The 22,104-nt window shown below is 39.9% G+C and overlaps 1 protein-coding gene across 1 annotated transcript in view; it reads left to right on the forward strand.

Annotated features, from left to right (window-relative positions):
- BLTP3A (bridge-like lipid transfer protein family member 3A) overlaps positions 1–21,875 on the forward strand; it is a 60,274-nt gene extending 38,399 nt beyond the window's left edge. The window contains exons 10-21 of the mRNA XM_063141465.1: positions 6–173; positions 1,019–1,173; positions 1,827–1,968; positions 3,740–3,933; positions 4,968–6,511; positions 7,034–7,230; positions 9,857–10,008; positions 10,116–10,266; positions 12,956–13,221; positions 15,025–15,133; positions 15,442–15,557; positions 17,285–21,875. Of these exons, the coding sequence (XP_062997535.1) occupies positions 6–173; positions 1,019–1,173; positions 1,827–1,968; positions 3,740–3,933; positions 4,968–6,511; positions 7,034–7,230; positions 9,857–10,008; positions 10,116–10,266; positions 12,956–13,221; positions 15,025–15,133; positions 15,442–15,557; positions 17,285–17,410 (3,320 nt within the window). The 3' untranslated portion in view covers positions 17,411–21,875. The remainder of the gene's footprint in view (positions 1–5; positions 174–1,018; positions 1,174–1,826; positions 1,969–3,739; positions 3,934–4,967; positions 6,512–7,033; positions 7,231–9,856; positions 10,009–10,115; positions 10,267–12,955; positions 13,222–15,024; positions 15,134–15,441; positions 15,558–17,284) is intronic.
- The last annotated feature ends 229 nt before the right edge of the window (positions 21,876–22,104 follow it).

Below are 22,104 nucleotides of genomic sequence, written 5' to 3' on the forward strand. Positions count from 1 at the left end.
TTCAGGAGACAGCTGCAAACACTGGGTGCGGTACTGTGATGCAATGGAGACCCGGGAGCAGTGGGCAAAAAAACTGGTGGATGAATTTCAAAACAAGATGGGAATACATGAAGAAATAAGCTCTGCCTTCTCCAAAACTGCAGGGAGGGAATCTCCTTTCAAAAAGAGACCAGGTAACACATATGATGTACATTCCACACTTATTTAATATGGAATTCACTAACTTCCAGAGGCCTTTGAGAAGTCATGGCAGCACCCACTATATAGGTAAACCTCTGCTCGGTAGACTGCTGTGGAAGCCTCCACCTTGCTTTGTGCCAGAATGATTTGTGTCAAGTTAAAAGCCATGAAAGTTAGAGCTAGAGAAAAAAAGGTGCAATAAAACAGATACTACTAGAAATAATGCCCGCATTGTATTTTTATTTTTAATTACTGCATATGCATTTTTGTGCTACACATTGGTACTACAAACCAGCTCTGGCTTGTTATGCAGTAGGCATCTCTGTGTTCCAAGTGGACGTGATTCTGGTACTTTAATTTGAATTTGGTCTCATCAGGGCTAAAACTTGGAATCTACCATAATGTATGTACAATATGTGGGGACGCTTGACTTTTTGCAGTTTCATGATAAATGGAAAGGAGAAAGCCCCTATTTTACCATTGATTTGGACTTCACAAATTCACTTGGCAGGTTCACACAATGCAACAACCCCTGAGTGGAGCTTGGATATAGAACCTGGAGCTTGGATATGGAACTGCAGCTTTAATCCGTGGGTGGATTAAATAACCCATGATAAATTCTGGTGTGTCATCTGAACATACAGTTTTCATAACCAGTGCCATGTTTCTAGAGTTAGGGGACAGGGTTTCCAAGAAATAAAATTCTTCCATGCAGAATTATCCAGTTTGAATGTAGTTTTCCCTATTTATCAATACAGGTTTGTGCATGTAAAGTGTTATTGTTTAATGGATGAAAGATAGAAATTTGCTTGTTCTGACGATTAAAAATGTCTTTAAGATTCTCTTTCTAGTTCTCCAAAAAGCTCCCCAGAGAAGGGGATACCTCAGGTGAACACTCCACCTCCTACCCTGTTTGGACTCCAGCGACCTGCAGGGAAGAGACTCCGATCCAGTTGTCTGGTTGTCCGAGTTGATGATTTGGATATTCATCAGGTAAAACTCTAAATGTCACAGGTAGAGGTGGGAATCACATGGATAGTTCTCATTGTCTAAATTCTATTTCCATTGCCCTGCTGTGTAAATACAATTACATCCAATTAGGTTGAGGATTATCTTTTATTACGACAAGAGGCAAAACTTTGCATCTTGTTTTTTACAGGATACCTCCTGCCACATTGTCACTTATTTATCCTGCCTGCCTTGTAAGCTAAAGTAATAAATACCTTACATATTTCTGCTTTTCAAAATACAAATGCCAAACAATTGCTTATGTGTTTCATTCCTTTTTTAATTTGATCTTAAACAGTCTCACACAAATGTCATTTTATGACTGAAATTAGACCTTGGTGAACATTTTACACATCATGCTGTTGTGTTATTACATACTCTGCTATTTTTTCCACGTAGGTGATTACTAAGTCATAAGATAGCAAGAGTCTGTTAATTGGACAGTAGTAGGAATTACTTTTTGTAGTTGAGTGCTTTTCTGCTTCAGAGTTCATTTTTCAGATCCTAAATTAAGAACACAGTTCTTCTATATTTAAGCATGCTTGAATGCAATAAGACCAAACAGAATCACAGTCTTCTGCATTTAGGCAGCCATGTTTGTTATTCTGAGTGAATACCTACAACTCATTGTTTTTCAGGTTTCCACAGCCGGACAGAATAGCAAGAAACCCTCAACGTTACTTTCATGTAGGAGGAAATCTCTGAATCTTCCTGATCAAACTTCAGCCATTCATTTGGAGTTCACTGAGTACTACTTCCCAGACAACCCAGATTTTCCAGGTAACCATTCTTCAGGAGTCTATTTCTCTAATCAGTTCTCAACAACTATGGGTGTTTCCAAACAGGGTGTTTATTGTGCAGTTACCCTACTTCGTTCATGAGATTTAAGGAGAATTCAGATGATGACAACTTCCATTTGTAAGATGGTGTAGGGGATGGAAAGGGGTGGGACGGAGACAGAAAGGAACACTCCAGAAACGCCGCCATCTGGATCCCACTCTTCACCCTCACTTACCACTTCCATTCCCACCCCCTACTTCTCCATCCCCACTCCCCACCCTATTATGTATCAAGGGAGACATTACAACAATTGGAGTGAAGCAGGAGCCTAGGCATGCTTTTCTAATCCTGGACCTACCCCCTGTTTACATGAACCAAACATGGCTTTGAGGCCCTGAAAATGAGGCAAATAATTGTCACCGTTCCTTACAACCCAGAAATTATATTCAGGATGGAAGGCAAAAGGATGAAGCCATTGCTTCTGTATTGCCTCCTTTCCTTCATACTCCTCTTCAACCCAGCTTGTATGTGTGAACACTGGAGTATAATACCCTGTTTCTCTGCAGCCCTCATCCTGCCTTCAGAAAGGAGAGTAAGGACATGGCTTCTTCTTCTAGCCTAGGGCTAGATCACTCAGTATTAGGGTGGTGGAAAGGTATTACTTCCACAGTTGTTCCCAAGTATAATGCTTTACTTTTCCCTATAGGAATGAATGGCAGCCATTTACTCATGGGAGAAAGTAAAGATATGCACTTGACATGTCATCTGCTCCCTGTGCCTGGAGGTTTTGCCTCAGTTGTGTCTCACATGATATCCCATTTACTTTGTCTTCTAGAACTATATGAGAACTTCAGCAGCCCTTATCTGCATAGCCCTATGTTGGGTCTTGTTTCTATGACTAATTCATACAAGTTGCATGGCTGTTTCAGCTAAAGGAAAGAGGGCTTTTTTCTTTAACTTAAGGGCTAAAAAGTATGTTGTGAAATGAATGATGTTTAAAACAAACAGACAGGTACTTCCCACAGACCTTTTGCGTTATTCACCGTGGTTAAAGCCATGGTTAAGGTGTCTTCTGAACGCCAGTGTGATGTGGCTGCAAAACAAAGCAAATGCTATTTTGGGCTGCATTAATAGTATAGCTTCCAAATCGCGCAAGGTACTGGTTCCCCTCTATTCAGCACTGGTCAAGCGTCAACTTGAGTATTGTGTCCTGTTCTGGGCACCATACTTCAAGAAGGATGCAGACGAGCTGGACGTGTTCAGAGGAGGGCAACAAGGATGATCAGGGTTCTAGAAACAAAGCCCTATGAGGAGAGACTGAAAGAACTGGACATGTTTAGCCTGGAGAAGACAAGATTGAGGAGAGACATAATAGCACTCTTCAAATACTTGAAAGGTTGTCACACAGAGGAGGGCCAGGATCTCTTCTCAATCATCCCAGAGTGCAGGGCACAGAATAATGGTCTTGAGTTACAGGAAGCCTGATTCCGGCTGGATATCAGGAAAAACTTCCTGACTGTAAGAGCAGTACAACATTGGAACCAATTACCTAGGGAGGTCGTGGGCTCTCCCACACTAGAGGTGTTCAAGACACAACCATCTGTCAGGTATGCTTTAATGTGGATTCCTGCATTGAGCAGGGGGGTGGACTCAATGGCCTTTTCGGCCCCTTCCAGCTCTACTGTTCTATGATTCTATGGTATTTCCCCCCATTTCCTAACGTTACCAAAACCAATGGAATGCTAACCTGTACTTTTCTCCTCCTCTCCAGTCCCATGTCCAAACCTGTACCTGCAGCTGAATGGTTTGATTTTCACTTTGGACACAGTAAGCATGCTTTGGGTGAATTTGTTCTGCCTTGATCTCCATCGTAGCCTACAGCAATTCAAAGCTATATACAAGCTGGAGAACTCTGGCAAGCAGAATGAACACATTGATGTCAGACTGGACGGCTTTACGCTGAAGGTATTTTTTGTTTTCTGTTCTGACTGACACAAGGCAAAAGGGAACTCTTGAGATATGGGGTGGGGGACACACAAAACTTCTGCTTTTTTGAAATGATCATTCTGCTCCTGATCCTTCTCCATGAAACTTGTGGAAGGTTGACAGCTTTCTCCAGTGTCAAAAGCTCCTAGTTTAAGGGGAAGTTATTGAACAATTCAGTAATCAGAATATGTAGCATCATCATCATCATCAGCATCATTATTATTATTATTACAATTACATTATATCAACAGTTATGGGAGCCTTGTTTGTGTCAATGCACTATCAGAAGTGTGTTGGGTTGGCATGAAAAGAGGGCATCTTTTCAGATGTGGCACCTAGGCTGAAAAAAAAAAGCCTCCAGAGGGAAGCCTGTTCAGCTTTTAGACAAACTACAACCCCATTTTTATTTCAACATCTTTTGGTCCTGCATGAGCTGATACTGTTTTAATTGGTTCATTGTTTTAATTCTTGTGTTTATGCTGGGGGAGGGGGGCAGGTGTCTGATTAGTTATTTAATGCTAATAACTGCAATGCTATCAATGTACATTGATTCAAAGCCAGATGAGATCTGTGAAGGCCAGTTTCTCCTGAAAGCCCTTTGAATGATAAAAAGTGCCTGGTTTCCAAGAATATCAGGCCAGAGCCTTCTCATCAGTTACAGTAAAATTATTCTACCAAACACTAATACATTTCCTGTACTATACCGTGAACTGTTGTTGTCTTCTTCAATTGGGTGATGAATTTAGGAAACCTTGATTAGTTCCTTACTCAGACGTAAAATTGAGTAATCACAACCTGTCAGTCTCAGTTCCTCATTATTAATATTAATAACCTACCATCATATGCTGTTGAGGGCATGAGTTAGCAATGTGTTATAAGGTGTTTCTTACATAAAGAATAAGCACACAAATAAGTGGTAACTATTTTTAATTCAAGTTAAAGATGTAATGTATTATTTTATCTATATAGGCCCTTTTTATGTTCTTCCCTTCTTTTCTCCCTAAATGTTATAGCTAAACATCCCAGTAGAAAAGAAAGTAATTGATCACCGGGACCGTCCCCAGAGTCTGTCAGTTCGCACCTCAGAAATGACAGTTACCAACACAAGGCAGGGTCCTCATTGCAGCTGTTTGTCCCTCCAGAATCTGTTCCGTAGATTTGCTGCTGCAGAATTCTTCCACTCTAGCTACACCCAGTTTCCTAAATTCCAGGACAACTTCAGTCTCCTTCACACCCTCTTCCTACGTCATGCATACCAGGTGGATACCAAAGCCCAGAAACATACAGACTTTCGCCGTAACCCTGGCAGGTCCTCAGCTTTTGAAGATCTTTGGTCTGTTAATTTCACCCAGATCTCTCTGGACTTTGAGGGGACCAAAAGCTCAAAAGGCAAAACACTGAACTTTATATACCCATTCCCCCTCTGTGTGTGGGTTTGTCTCCCAAAGAGATGGGAGGAAGCCCAGGCATCAATGTTGCGGATCTCATCTGCCTCGCTAGGTAAAATCAAGTCTTCTGCCAGCTTTAGTAACCATGCCAATCATCAGGATCTTTCCAGAGAGGAGCAGTTCTGCCAAAGATCAAAAACTGAGCAGGACTTGAAAAACATCTCCCTCACCCCAGAGACAAAGGAAGTCTTAGAAGAAGGCAACTATGGTGTTAATGGTGAAGGAAATGATGAAGATGTGGAAGTTTCTGCTGATATTCATGTTCTTCTGTATTCAAGTGCACACGTGAAGGTGCGACTCAACCACTACCAGTATTTAATGCTACTTCGGATGAAAGAAGTCCTGCAGACTTTTCAAGAACAATTGACCCAAGACACTCAAGAAATGATTGGGTCCCCTCTAGATTCCATTACCACTTGTATGGGCATCATGTTCGACAGCACAGAGGTGGCCTTGCTAATGCATCCAGTTTCTGCATTGGAAACTAGATCTGTGGACTCGGATGCTACAAGTCTAATAGAATCTGAACTCTCACCTTCAGACAGCAGGGAGGGACTGGCTGCTGAAGGCAGGGAGCTGAACTCAGGTTCTAGCTCAGAGAAGGAAGATGGCAGCCCTGCAAAAGTACTAGAAGATAGTGGAATTGAGAACCCAGATTTGACTATGACTGCATTACGGGATGGAATGCTGAAATCCCCAAGCGATGCATCCCTGGCAGAAGAAGGGGTTGATAGTCAAACCGCTGGGGAAAGAGGCCCTATAGAAGAAGCACATGAAGCTGAAGAAATTCTTGATGCAGAAAGACAGACTGAGCTTGGCAACCTTTCCCAGACTCCTCAAGTCCTTCCTTCCAGCCCATCACCCATTGTAGATCCCTTAGGTGGTATGCAGATCTCCATTAATGGGCAAGAAGAGCTGATCCCTTTGAAAAACATGGAGATGGAATTATCTAGTGCATTACATATAACAAAGGGTGCCACCAAGGAAGCCTTGCATGTGACTATGGACCTCACAAAAGAAGCCATGTCAATGACAAAGGATGCTTTCAGCTTCAGCAGGGAAAAGATGGCTTCCACAATGCAGAAAATGCTGCTTCATCCCCAAACCAAGTGAGTGATGCTTTTAAACATCTGTGTAACAGCCTCATAACCGGGGGTGGGGTGAAAATGGCTGTGGTATTCATTTACTGTCACCTCTGCTTTCTAGGCCATCGAAAGTTTGCCTTTATCTCAAGTTTTTCGCACTGAGTTTTCTTTTCAATGTTGGAAATTGTTTTGTTTAAGGTGGTTAAATGAGACACCTCATGGCCATTGGTGTCTTTATTTCCATATAAGTGAGCAGTTGCCAATAAAGTACTACATGTGGGAATAATGTACAAGGTTGCAGTGATGGGGGTGGGAAATGGGTCCTGACACCCCTTAGAGAGAATACTCTTGCTTTCAGTGACAGGGAAGCAGTGTCGGTGGTGGGAACTGCAGTGGGTTTCTGTGCTCAGAGTACCAAAACACTGCATGTGCCTACACTCCCTGCAGTATACAGGCCCTCCCCCTATACATCAAAACAGAAGGCATTTTACAGTTATAACTACAATTTTGGGCACACAATAAGTTTTGTTCTGTGCTTGTTGGTAGGGATCCTGCGCCAAAGGCTGAGGAGGGGGCACTGACTCCAGGGGGAGGTAGTAGTGGACGAATGCGTTTCTTCACCATGAAGAGGACCGCCTCCCAACATTCGTTTGATACCAGCTCACTAGATGGCAGTTGTCCTGAAGACAGGCTCTCAGTGGACAGCGATGGCAGTGATGGCTTTGTGATGCTTATGGACTCTGGTAATAAGAACTAGCTTATATTTCCTCTCCCAATATAAATTTGTTAAGTAAATTATATTACACTTTGTTGGCATGAAAAAGAGATACAAGTTTTGTCAAAATAGAAGAACAACAAGCAGGGCACAATGTATCTTGAGCAATAATAAATTAAAGCTCACCCCAGTGGAACAGTGAAGTGAAAGTAGCCTTTGCCACATATCTGCAAACCTCTTCTAGCCATTGGCTCAGCTGCTGTGATGCCATGAAAAGTTTGTGAACGTTCTAATTGCTAGGGGAAAATGTCTGTGATTGCAAAGTTGCCCCATAAGATACCTTCTGTGAGAAATCAATGATTTTTTGATTATTTTTTGCTGGGCAAAACACAGATATAGAAAGAGCTGTGTGCTTTTGGCAGAGAAAGAGGGTCAGTGAGAGACATCATACAGAACTTAGGGCTGTGAAAAAGTCAAGTCAGCTGGGATGAAGGTTGGCTGAATGTCACATCTAAATTGACTGATTACTGTAAATGTATAATTGCAGGTCTCGAGTGATATTTTTTCTCAGAAATATTTTTCGCTAAAGATTCCACATGGAAAGGCTAATGCAAAGCATCCCCTAAGGCAAAGGTTTTTGAAATATTTATGTGTAGCTTTTTTGTATCTGTGATAGGTTTAACAACCCCATTTAAGGCTTCTCTATTGCAGAGGCCTATTGCTGGAACCCTCCTCTTCCAATGCGTGATTATCATGAAAGTGGTATTCATGATGATGGGAGTTCTTTCCAATTATCTGGATAGTAAAGGTTTTAGGGAGGCATTGATTCCAGCCCCTACCCCCTTCTCTGCTAAACAGGTCTGGCCACTATCTTTCAGTTTTGATTTAGATTATTGGTTGGGAGGTTTATATTTATTTATTTATTTATTTATTGCATTTTTATACCGCCCACAAAAGTTCACAAAAATTAAAACCATTACGAACATAATAAAACATCCAACAACCATCCAACATCTAAAAATCCAAATACAAAATAGAATATAAAAAGCACAACCAGGATAAAACCACACAGCAGAAATTGATATAGGATTAAAATACAGAATTAAAACAGCAAAGTTTAAATTTAGGTGTTAAAATACTGAGAAAATAAAAAGGTCTTCAGCTGGCGATGTAAAGAATACAGTATAGGCACCAGGCGGACCTCTCTGGGGAGCTTGTTCCACAGCTGGGGTGCCACAACAGAGAAAGCCCTCCTCCTAGTAGCCACCTGTCTTACTTCCTTTGGCAGCGGCTCACAGAGAAGGACCCCTGTGGATGATCTTAATGTCTGGGCAGGTACATATGGGAGGAGGCGTTCCTTCAAATAACCTGGCCCCAACCCGTTTAGAGCTTTGTATGTTAGTACCAGCACTTTGAATTGGGCCCGGATCTGGAATGGCAGCCAATGAAGCTGTAAAAGGACTGGCGTAATGTGATCTCGCAGGCCAGTCCCTGTTAGTAAACGGGCTGCCCTGTTTTGTACCAGCTGAAGTTTCCGGACCGTTTTCAAAGGCAGCCCCGCGTATAACGCATTGCAGTAATCCAAATGAGAGGTTATCAGAGCATGGATAACTGTAGCTAGGCTATCTCTGTCCAGATAAGGGCGTAGTTGGTATATCAGATAGATTCTCTATCATTTTGCATTTTTTTCTGTTTTATAGATTTTAATGATCATCTAAGTAGTGCTACTGACCTTACACAATAAATGTAAAATAGGAGCAAGATAGGAGCTGAAACACTGACCTTTGGAATAATAGACTTGTGTTTCTGTTAACCTGTTTTGTTCTCTTAACTCTTTTCTCCCCCCTTTAGTATAGTGGTGGTAATAAATTACAAGCATGTTTAGTAGGCTGAATTATTTAAATACATTAATTCAAAGCCCTGCAAAAGTTATCAGAGCAACCATTCTTACTCTCAGGAGAAGTACACACTTTAATTTTGCACTTTTTTTTGAGGTTTGCATTCTGATCTAGACATTCTTGATTAACATGGGATGGCATAGAATGCCTAAAATTTAGGGCAGATTTACACAAAACCATGTTCCACTTCTGTTTCCCTAAATATATGTATTGAAATTGGTGGCAGGGCTTAGTGGGGGGAAGGTTTCTAAGGATTTTTTTTATTAGAAATGGTACTGAAAAGATGCAGAACCGGTTTTTATTGTAAAGGCAAGATATTTAATATTCTGTCTTGCACAAAACCTTTTATTCAAAGATTACTTCTTGTTGTTGTTGTTGTATCCCGCTTTTTGCCCAATGCTGGGCCTCAAGGCGGCTTTACAAAATTAAAACATATACCGTTAAAACCTATAAGTATAAATATACAAAAGTAAAAATATAATTAAATACTTTTCAATATTAAAACATTTAAAAACATTTAAAATACTTAATAATTTTAAAAGTCCTAGGCATAGACAGAGGTCCAGATACCTTTGATGTTACAAATATTTATAATTTTAGGTTTATTTTAGAATTACTTCCAGTCTACATTTGTAATAACTTCTGATGTTTCAGGATTCTGACAATCCTATCTCTACTAAAAGAATTGTTCAAAAGTAGAGAATAAAACTGTTTAATACCAAGGTAGGGCCATTCCTTAACATTTTTTTTTTTCAGAGCCAAGTCTGGATCCTCTTACTCCAGGACACCTTCCCCAGATCCTTGATGATGCAGATATCAGAACAAGCCCAGTGGCAGATGAGGAAAAAGGATCAACATATATCAACAGCTCAGCGTCTCTGAGTGGACAAGACTCTAGCCATCATCTGGTCAGATTCCTCCCCTATCCCTTTAATTTTTATTTCTCTGTGGAGTTAGAAAGAAAGGGGGGAGACTGTGCTGCAGCATCCATTTGTACTATGCCTTTTTGTTTTAGGCATCTGTTTTCGTGTTGAAAATGAATGAAGTAAACTGTGTGATACAAACAAAAGGTGATGATATCACACTAGCCCTTCAGGTTATGGAGCTAACCCCGGAGCACCTGGGAAATATAAATCTGTGGCACTATCTGCAAAGTGACTCCACAGGTATGTTACATTTGACCATAGTTCAGCAGCCTTGATACATGTGTTGTGACCTCTATATGTTACAGGCGCCCCTATTTTTGCCTTCATAGAAAGAACAGCTATTTCTTTTCCTGACAAACTATTAACAGCGTGGGATACAGGTCTATGACATTTTCCTTAGAGCTCGTCAGAAAATCATAGAATAGTAGAGTTGGAAGGGGCCTGTAAGGTCATCAAGTCCAACCCCCCGCTCAATGCAGGAATCCACCCTAAAGCATCCCTGGACAACCATCTGTCAAGGTATGCTTTAGAGTGGATTCCTGCATTGAGCGGGGGGTTGGACTCGATGAACTTATAGGCCCCTTCCAACTCTACTATTCTATGACGAGTTCTAAGGAAAATGTAACATAAATGTGTAATAAATGAAAGGGGCAAAAGGGGGCTGACATGAAAGACAGAGGATAATTTTTAAAAACAGAGATGCCAAGACTGAAATCATTTGGAAATCAGGCTCCTCCAATTCTAGGGGTGTCCACCTGGGCTGCTCTCCCAATTCTGAGTGTGTCCGGTTGAGATGTGGAAATTGCACTTTATGCATGCTGAGAAATGGTAATGGGCAAAGCATTGTTTTTTAAAATAAAAAAATTCAGAAGTCCAGCACAGCCCTTCCTCTCCTTCCGTGAAAACGGCAGCCAGCCATTCTCCAGCTCCTAGTGTTACGGATAGGAGACAATGTTTAGAGTACTGGAAGAAACTCAGAGATGAGAAACCCTTTTTTTTTTTGCTGAGTGACACGTTCTCTCAGAGGTAATTGTCGGGGGGGGGGTGTCACATGATGGTGGTGGGTGAAACTGAAGGTTTCAATTAATGTATTCCCCCATCCCAATTAATATCCTCCTCCAACAGCATGTTGCGTTTTTGTGCTAGCTGCAGAGGGAGTGGCTTCTCTTCCACCCTAGAAAGCATGGAAATGCAATGGGTTTCTGGGGAAGGAACAGATTGCCCTGTCCTCCATTAAGCAAGCTGTGTCTCAGTGGGGTAAAAGAAGAAGGGATGGCGGAATGGGGCTGAGGAGAAGGGGCCTTGGGATACATGAGGAGGCACGTCAGGGTGGATCTGTCCATGGGGCTGGCGGTTTCTGATTTCTACCCTAACTCTAGATGCACACTAATGGCCGCAGTACAGTAAATGTCCCCTTGCTTGTGTGCATGCAAATGCCCTATTTCAAATGCTTGTTTTTGCGACTTTAGTCCATCCTGGTTTACATATGGTACCTTATAGAGTTATCAGACAGCACTAAATTTCAGAATGAGATACAACGTAAACTTTGTGGCAATGTGAAGAAGGTTATATGGCTGCTCTCCCTGTGCTTCTCTTGAGTAGGGGTGGGTGAACTCCCCTGCACCAGGCTCAGCGGTGTTTGCCCTGTCAAAGCTGCCATCTGCTGCGCTTGCTGGGCCTCACAAGCCTCTCCTGAGGCTCAGCTTGGCCCAGGGAGCGCTTGGCAGCTGCCCACCCACCCACCGAAATTGCACACTTCCACCTTCCTGCATCAATGCTAGCCGCCAGGGGGAAGTGCACAATTTCGGGGTGTGGGCGAGCGGCTGCCTAGTGCTTGCCAGGGACACCTGAGTGCTTGGGGCGTTTGCAAGAGAAGCACCTGTCTTGGTCCGGGGGTGGGTGGGTGCGGATGCAGGGGGTCCACCGGGCTCCCAAACCCAGTCGGGTGCTCATGACAACCTTGTCCTTGAGTCTCCAAGACTCCCGAGATGGATTATTTTAGCAGCAAAAGTTTCCAGAGAATGTATTTTTTCAGGTGAAGAAAGTGAGGTGTGCTTCATGTGGATCCCTCTTTCTTCTGTTATACAACTTTTGGCCATTAGAGGGCATGAGTCAAAACGGGATGAAATTGTACTAGTAAGGCAAAGGGAATTTTATTTGTACAAAAGCACCCTGTTTGAAAGAACCCAATTTAGAGAATGGAAAAGTAATATTTGGGAGAATATTAATGCATAAAATCTCATATTATGAAAATATGGGTGTTTTTTTTCAAGTTTCAAAAGAATAAAGATTTTTAGAGTAACAGGGCAAATTGAATATAGGAAAAGAGTTGTTAGTTGTTTAACAACTGAATAACAATTAATTATATAATACAAGTTTAATTGGAAAAATTAAAAGTAGCGAATTGAGAATGTACTGTAATTAATTGGCTATATCAAGACTTTCCCACTTTTGGAATAGTATTTGATTTTTGTGTAATTATATTAATAAAATATATTAAAAATAATTAAAAAAGAACCCAGGTTTAAAAAGTCAGTTTTACTAAACCCAGGTTTTAAAAGTTGGTTTTACTAAGGGGTAGGGCTAAATAGCTACTTGATGAAAATGCATTTTACTTGTTTTAAGAAAGCTTAATGATTCTGATAATCATTCTTTTTGAACTAAGCAGAAATCAAGGGAATAAACTGCTTAGGTAATGTTAAATTATTATATCTGTCTATAGAGGCCAACTAGTTATGATTTCCATCAGCAATGGTCCAAGGAAAATTGAACTAAATCAATCTTCATGGAGCCTTTGAACAGCAATTATGTCTTCCACTGGCCAATATAATTAACAGCATGAATTCAACAGCTTTAGTAATTATTCCTGTATAATTATCGACATGGTTAGCTATGCTGTCCTTACATTACAATCACTGTATTCTTTTAGGAGATCCAAACTCAGAGCGGCCTGCAAACATTGAAACTAGCCAGACTCAGCCTGAGGTGTGTTTACGATATGAAGTAGGACCCAGCGCTGCAGTGCACTCACCTCTGGCTGTCCAAAATGGATTTTTGCACATGCTTGTTCATAGCTATCATGCGGAGCTGCTGACATCCTGCCTTTCTAGCATTGGACCATTCCTTGAGGATGAGGTGATCCCTGAAATTATCCCCATGAAGATTGAACTTGTGGATACAAAGATTACATTGAAAGTGAGTGTGTGTTGTTAGCATTAGAAATGGGTGGGAAGTAGTGTAGCCGTTAACATTTTCAAGCATATAGAAGAACAAATCTCGCTGAAGAAAAATCAACACCGCTTCTGCAGAGGTAAGTAATGCCTTACCCTCTTTTTAAGATTTTTCTTTTTTTTAGAATATCAACAAACATGTGGAGATGATCTAGTAGACACTGAAGACTTGGGCTTTCAAAAAAGTCTTGACAGAGTCCCTCACTAAAGGTTCCTGAGTAAACTTAGCTGTCAAAGGGAATAAGGGAAGGTTTCATCTTGTAGACCGATAACTGGTTAAAAAGCAGGAACCAGAGAGTAAGAATAAATGGATGGTTCCCGGAGTAAAGGGATGTAAAACAGTGAGTCCTCTCCCTCCCCCGCTCAAGGATCTGTATTGGGACAGGTGCTTTTTAAATTTATATATAAATAATCTGAAGTTAGGGGTGAGCCTTGAGGTGCCAAGTTTGTGGATGATACCAACTTATTCAGAATTGGAAAAACAAACATGGATTGCAAAGAGCTCCAAAAGGATCTCCAGACTGAGAGAATGGACAACAAAATCACAAATGCATTTGGACATTGGGGCAAAAATTCCTCTCATATACACCGATGGGATAAGACTTGGCAGTGACTGACCAGGAAAAGGATGTGGATGGCTTGATGAGAAGGTTGACAGCGAGTGGCAGCTGTGAAAAAGGCAAATTCTGTGCCAGAGATAATTAGAAACTGCCAGTATCATATATGAATATGATGCAGCCACGCTTGGAGTACTGCATACAGTTCTAGTTCCTGCATCTCAAAAAAGATATTGTAGATCTGGAAAAGATGCAGGAAAGAGCAACTAAAATAATCAGGCTGAAGCAACTTTCCTACAAGGAAAAATTACAATGTGTGGGCTTTTTAGTTTATCAAAAAAGGTGACTGGCTGGGGCATACTGCCCCTAGGTTTCTGCAGGGATTATTGAGTACCCTGTTTAAATTGCTCCCATCACAAAACTTTATGCTTATCTTTGTTATCCTCCCTATCGCTTTTCTTCCCTTGAAGCAGACTTCCTTTGTCAAGATTTAAGAAAAATGTAATTAAATGATAACAGAAAAAAAGTAATATGAATTCAATGTACATTTGGGTTTTGTTTTTGTATCGGCTAAGATGTTCTGAAACCAGTTTTAGGAGGGGCCATAGCTCAGTCTGATAAAGAACAGGCTTTGCATGCACAAGGCCCCATGTTTGATCCCATCTTCTCCAGTTAGGGTGAGGAAAGAATCCCACCTGAAACCCTCAAGAGCTATTGCCAGTCAGTGTCGGCAGTACTGGGCTAGATGGACCAATGGTTCTGACTCGGTATAAAGCAGCTTCCTATGTCTTGAGTTCAAAACCCCGTCTCCCCACTGCGCACACCTTTTATTTTATGTTTTGCCTTTTAAGTTTTCGGTGCTAAGTTGATTGCCCCAAACCTTGGGCACTTGCCTCTAATAGAAAGGCTCTAGTTTCATACTTACAACATCCCTATTTCAGTGGCAGCCCCAAAAAGCTAAATCCCATGTGGAGTGGCATTCCATAAGTAGCAAAAGGCTGTTGCCGCAAGGTATCTGCATCTCCCACACTCCACAAATATGGAAGTGCATTGCGCATGTGCATTGGCATCCTTGGATTCCTTTGTTGTTACAATTCTTACTTAATGGGATATTGTGTGGAAATAAAGGCATCAATTAATGTTGTTACTGTAAAAATTTAGGAGGTAACATAATAATGTTATAAAAAAGGCTCATATTTTTTGTTTTTCAGGATGACAGTCCTCGAGTGTATCCTACTTCTCCTGGCCCTATCCCTATAGTCTTAGCAGTGGGTCACATTGTTGTTTGTTGTAATGACGATGGAGTTTTCGTTATAACAGGTCAGTATCGTATATTCCAGTGGCATTGGCTGGAAGGGGCTGCAGCCAAAATAGCTGATCTGCTAGAAACATCTGACTCATCGTAGCTTCCCTTTGAGATAATTCATGACATTTAAGATAGGAGCTGCGTAAAACAGTTAAAGGGAGTCTAGATCTTTGTGATGCTATTGGATATTGCTCCTCAGCCATTGCCTTTCCTTATCTTCATTTTCACAGCCAAAAAAAAAAAAAAAGTAGAGAGAGTGTACTCCAAAAAAGACCTCCTTGGTATGAATGACATCATGTATGATTTCTACATTACTTTCCAGCTGCACAAGGGGAAGGATCTTCTGTACAGAAGAGTCTTCAGAAACACCTTAAGAAACAAAGGATCCCAGTAGAAAAAATATCTGCAGTTTCAGCAGGACCCAATGATGAAGTACAGGTATGCCTTGAAACAGCTTACAATCACAAAAGGAAAGAGAGTAGGGAAATATAAGCCCTATATATGCGTATTTATTTGCTCTGGGGGTACTTACAGAATCCCAGTCCTTGTGTTCTTCTTTTTGGAAACCTCAGCTTCAGTTTGCTTCCCTCCTTTCATATGTGCAGAAGCAAGAGCAAATACGTCCTTTGATGAGGCCTTAAATACAGAAATGTGGCCTTTTCTGCAAAGTCTGCTCTCTGAAGTGTGATTTGGAAACAATATAATAGAATATTCATTTTTTATCAAAAATCATAATAATGGAATAGATATTAATGCATATTTCAAAGTGATTGTGAGTGCAATTGAGCAAAAGAAAAAAAAGAAGATGAAACATCCTATTATAACAATCTGGTATATTGTCTTCAAACAGTCTTCAGTAACCGAGTATGTTAATGTTAATGATTAAACAATAAATGCATCTCTGGAACCAAATATTACATTAATCTGTAGTAAATTGTTCTGGAAGTGTTGACCAAGTAAGCTAGCATACTGGGCTATATTCATTAGTAATAAATAAATCTTTGCTGTGATTAATAGCCTTGTTTTCCATAATGGAAGTTACAGTTAGCTAACTTGCATCCTGATTGTGGGAGATCAGCAAGATAAGAAACCTGAATAATGTGTTGCATTAAAAAATGCTGTATCAATGGTAATAAAAGATTTGTCTTTTAGAGGAAAACATGCTGAATATTACTAATCTACAAGACATTGCCCTCTAAAAGACATAATATTTTAGTATTCTTTTTATTATTACTTTTTAGTGTTTCAAAGAACTCAAACTTAATTTTTAAAAAAGATATAAATAATTTAAGAAAAGCGCTACTAATACTGTAGTTTCCACTGTGAGATGTATTGCTGCAATACAGAAAGAAAAAACCAAATAAAAAACTCACCATTCTTCTCCACTTGTGGCATAGATCAGCAAAATTTGGCAATTCATTATAATGTAAAACCTAGAACAGGACAAGGATCACCTGGCAGTGAGGCGAACTAGGAACCTGTGTGTACATCTGAGTCCAAAGAACTTTGCATTATAGTTATAGTCTTGTAAAATTTGCTGAGTCATTTTACAATGTCTGCTTTGCACTTTTGAGATTTCAAAATAAATAAAATAAAGGATTTATGCTTTCCAGACAAATAATTGGTGCAACATGTGGTTTTTAGGTGACATAGCCTTTGACTTGTGAATTAATAAACTCGACTGGCTGACAAATGTTAGGATTTATGTGTACTGTGATTTTTTTTCTCTTTTACATGCTTTTTGTTATAATTTGGATTATAATTAGTAATTGAAAACTTAAAACACCCACAGTTGGACAGAAAAATGAAGGATTGTTGTAAAGAGAACCTGGCTCATATTTTAAGGAATTTGTCTAATGCTGATGTAAATCTACTTCTGCTTTCTTGAGAATTCCCCTCTCCCAAATATATGTGTGAGGGGAGAGAGAAAATGTGAACCCCTTTTTAATCTAATACAAACATTTGGGACCCAAATAATTTTCTACTTCAAAGAATGTCTAATTACTGCATAAAATCCCTGGATGCTAATAACTATTAGGCTGCTCTAGCTTTCTGCAAGTACTCCTGCTGGAAAAGTTATACCTTTGAATAATGTAGGTATAATGCCTCAGCTGCATTTTACGTTTTGGAAAATACACCCACTCTCCTTATTTTGTCTTTTGTAGTTGAAAGAAGTGCCAGCTTTGGAGAGAGAGCTACAGGTCACCAAAAAAGCTCTTGCGGAAGCCAATCTGGACAAAGTACGCCTACTACAGGAAATTAGGAAATATGATCCTCTTTTCCAGCTTTGACAGCAGAAGCCTGGGCTACAGATGCTCAGGGCAATCAGAGATCACTACCAGCTTGCTTGTTGCAAAGCAATTAACTAGGCCATCTTCAGTCCAGAGCTACTACCTTGAGGAAGAGAAACAGAGTGCCATTACAGGAGATGGAAATGGAGGGGCATCAGGAGAACACATGGGAATAAGATGATCAGGAGTGTTGGGTTTTTGCAGCCAAATACCTGTGTCTAGATAGCATGAAACCCAAAGTATGGCAGCGTCGATTCTACAAGCTGCAGAGCCAAACAAGAAACTACCCTGTCCAAGTTGTCTCAAAGTGGTGCTGACAAACTGCAAAACTTCCTCACTATAAACTGCTTCATTCCTGCTAGAGGTGGCGGGTAGTCTTGGAGGCATGCTTACTGGGCCTTGTTAGTCATTGCAAATAAATTTCTTGGAACTCTGGTGCTGCAGCAGGAGCCTGAGACGTAGAAGAGTGGGGATGGGATGCAGGCCCAGCGCAGGAAAAAAGTTGCTAGGAACAGGAACCATAAAATCCATTACCTACCCTGGTATGGAGAAAAGAGCATTGGGTGGCCACAATTTCCCATTAAAAGTTTTTTTCTACTCTCCCAATAATGCTCTGATAATGTTGGAGTCACCAGCCTTCCTGATGCCTCTTCGTAAGCTCTATCCATCTCCACCACCATTGCCTTGTTGCAGCATCACAGCCCTTTCTGGGTATAAGTTATTGAGAAACCGCCTGTTTGACAAATGTCCTGTCCTTGTAAGTTAAATAACATGTTGGAAACATTTTCCCCTTTCCATCACACTACACTGATAACTTTGGACAGGCCCAGAGGAAGTGAGTTCTGTTAAATCCGTCTGGGTCATGCACTATACTTAGATGTCCGTTTGGTAAATGATGAACCACAAACTGTCTTGCAACATTCTGTATTCCAGTTGTAATTGTTCTAGTGCGTGATCGTAAAGTTGCTGAATGCTCAACACTTTTCTCCTGCTTTCACTTTTTTATGCCATTTTGTAATTTTTTGGATTGAATGAAACTAATTCAGCTCTGGAACACACTAGGAGTAGTTTTCTTGGATGTTTAGATAAAAGTTGAAATTGTGTCCAAAATCATTTCAGAGGGGTTTTCTTCAAAAAGCAGCTTCAGCCATTAAGATGTGATGAAGTCTACATAAAGCGAAATGTTAAAAACGAAATGGAAAGAAAATCTTCATAAAAGTAATCTAGGGAATCCATCACTAAATACATTCTGTAGATTACTCCTCTCCGATCAATCAATTTTAGTTTTGGGCAAGTAAACACAGCCCAACAGTCCACCAGTTGGGCAAATTACCTATCCTCACTCTAGCTACAGATTACAGAAATTTAGATGTTTACCAATCTATATGGCAGCCTGGTGCCATTCAGATGTTTTGGATTTCAACTCCCATCAGCCCCAGCCAGCATGGTCAGCAGTTAGGAGTCCTGGGAGTTGTCCAAAACATCTCAGGGACACCATGTTAAAGAAGGCTGCTGCGTGGCAACACTATATTGAACTGTGCCCAGCTGAATGGAAAGGTATTTTGTTTATAACGACCCTGTAAATTGAAAACTCAGGGAATAAACAAATCCAGTGAATCCCATCTAACAACACTTGTTCTATTTTAGTTTGCTTGTTTTATTCTTATGGTTGATAACATCCATTGTGTTTTGCTTATAGTTTTAAAAAGCTAGTTTCAAGAACTGACCGAGAAGATTCTGACTGATTCTACCCTTAAAGGTAGCCTAAAACCATTTAAATAAATAATAAACAACCTACAGCATCTAACTGCAATAGGAATCTTCTATGGATATTAATTAATTTCAGCTTTCTACAGGTTAGTTTTGTCCACATATGTAGTACATTAATGCACTGTATTAATGTTCTATGGTTGCAAATCAAATTAATAACTCAAATATGCACCACATACTAGCAACAAGAAGGGGGATAGCAATTCTTCCCGAACCATATAGATCTAGGTGCATATTGGAGGGCTGAATTTGTCTTTGTGAAAATAATTAGGCTGATTTATACTTCCTTATCCTGAGTTCCAATACTTCTTTTTCCACTAAAAAGAAAATGTAGGTATTAGGTGTGATGGTGATGTCCCATAATTTTTTAAAATGTGAAATTTAAAATATTAAAATTTGAGTGATCAGGATCATGCTTCATTAAGGCATGCATAGATATGGATACTAAAAAGTTTATATGGATCAAGGTCTGGAGGATAAGGAAAATCAGTATACTTGAGGTATTTTTTGTTTTTAGATCAAGCACTTTGTATTAAGTAGGAAAGTATCTACTACTGCATATTACTCAGACTAGGCAATGTGTCAAAATATATTTTAAAAAGTAGTTATGAGCATAGCACAAAAAGCCGAGTTAGCCATGCTGGCCACAAGAAGGAAAAATAAACGTATGTATTAGAGCAAAAACTTTATACAAAATAATATAAATGGTTTTGAGTTCTCCAGAACTCTTCATCAAAGCAAAAGTGAGGAGAGGGGAAGAAAAAAGCTGGCTGGTATTGAAGCCATGGAGTCTGCATTTAGTCATGGGCTTAAAATGTAATGAGGGAGGAAGTTGCAGACATTTATGGCAGTTTTTTTTTTTAAAGAATATTTTAAATCAACACAACGGAAGTATTACCATAAATAGTCTGGGTAAACAGTTGTTGTGTAATGTCCCTTTAAAATTATAGATAGTATTAATGTGTTGCTCATAACAAAATAGACCGTGCTGAGGGTAATAGGCTGTATCCTAATGAGCAGCTATTTTGCTTTAAATTAGTCAAACCTTTCGATTGATAATAAAATGCCAGAATTGGATAGTATGTTATAGCTATTTTTTGTCTATTACTTGTTACACAGTTCGCAGATGTAGGTAATGCCAGCCCTTAGCTATAGTTGTAGAATGCATTTTTTCTGTCTTGACATCTGCTTGTCTAGCTTGATCTGACTGCCTTGGAGCAGTTGCTGTGTGACCTTCACTATGTGAATCAGAGCAGCTTAAAACATTTTTTTTCTGAAGGAGGGGAAAAAACTGTCTTCAGCTGTCTCAGATAATTTGCTAGCCCTTGAGGCTAGTACAGGACTGTTGAACTCTAGAAAGCTTTGCAGCTGTGCTGTGGTACTGTCAGTTTCATTAATTTAGCAGTGGTGATTTCTGCATATCTGATTGCATGTGTTATAGCTTCTGTTTGTTCATTTTCTCTGCAATGAACTGTTGTTGCTTCTGCCTTTTTCTTAGGGCATCCCTTTTGCAGCATCCTGCTCAAACCCAGGCCATGCTCTGGAGTAAACAGGATTCCCTCTCTCCATATTGGAAAATGCCCCAGTGGGGTTGCCCTTCCTTAATGCAGTGGCAGGAAAGACTCTTTTATCAAAAGAGTAATGTGTTTTACAGTTCACACTTATGTATAGAACCACTCTTGCCTAATGGATAGAATGGGGTTTTTGAAACTTTACCTTTATGGGACTGATGGTGCTGTTACTATATGAAATAGTACTCAGATGATCCATCTTAGGGGCTTTATGTGAACTTGAGAGGTGCTAGTTGTTGAAGAGTTCTATATGAAGGTAGAGATTTCCTTTTCCTACCTGCAACTGCTGATCAACTACCCAAAGATATTGAGCTTTCATTTAAACAACTCTGTATGTGCCTACTTTCTCCTTTTTGGGTGAGACAAGATGGTCGTAGTCACATATATGGGTATATTCTATAGACTCCCATTGCTTTCTATTCACTCAAATGCTGAAAACTTCATTTTTCTACTGTTTGTTGCAAAATGCAGCATGTTACAGATGTGAAAAGACTGGTGTACAAGAACTGTATGCAGTATTTAAATACCCTGTGAAGCCTCTGCATTTTTGTACTGCTGAGAATTATTTTCTGGCAATTTCCAATACTATTTACTGGGCTTAAAATAAGGCAAAATGTAGATAAGATACCCTTCGCCTTCCAGTGTATGGTGTGGCTTGTTTGGTTTTAATTAAAGAGGCCTTTCTTTATCAGACTGTTGTGGTGTGGACAATCCAGATGCTTCCCCTCTGCTGAAGACTGTTATTCCACTAAGAGTACAGCTGGAGTAAGGAGGAAATCCACTAAAGCTGATATGAATATGTTTGACTACTAAATTACATTAGTGTGGTTCTGTTCTTAAATATCTCTCCCCTCTGCCTTTTAGTACTATATTTACATGTAAAAAAAGAGAGAGCAAAACCTTATTCCTTATTTATTGTAAAGTTCTCTTGATTTCTTATGGCTCCTTTTATAACCAACTAGGAATGCTAGGAGTATAGGAAGGGTATTGGGTATAAAGTATGACTTGAATTTAAGCCTTCAACAGTATTGGATTCTTTTTGTTGCAGTATATTATCTCCACCTATGATTGTATGGGTTCTGTGAACCACTTTTAAAAGTTATAAATTAAACTGATTAATCTCTTTTGCAGTTTGGTTATTTCTCAAGTTTAACTTTCTAGCTGCATACTCAGGATATTGATCTGAACTTCAAGAGCTCATACTTTTATGGTTCTTGCTGTTGTCACTAAAACAGTTCTTGATAACTGATAAACGGTATACAGGATATTCACTTCATATCTATTAGAAAATTTATCAGTGTCACTTTTGAGAGTACTTGCACTTGAAGTTTGTTTACATAAACCCCTTTTTGA

Source organism: Elgaria multicarinata, chromosome 1, assembly GCF_023053635.1.
Source record: "Elgaria multicarinata webbii isolate HBS135686 ecotype San Diego chromosome 1, rElgMul1.1.pri, whole genome shotgun sequence".
Classification (NCBI taxonomy): domain Eukaryota; kingdom Metazoa; phylum Chordata; class Lepidosauria; order Squamata; family Anguidae; genus Elgaria; species Elgaria multicarinata.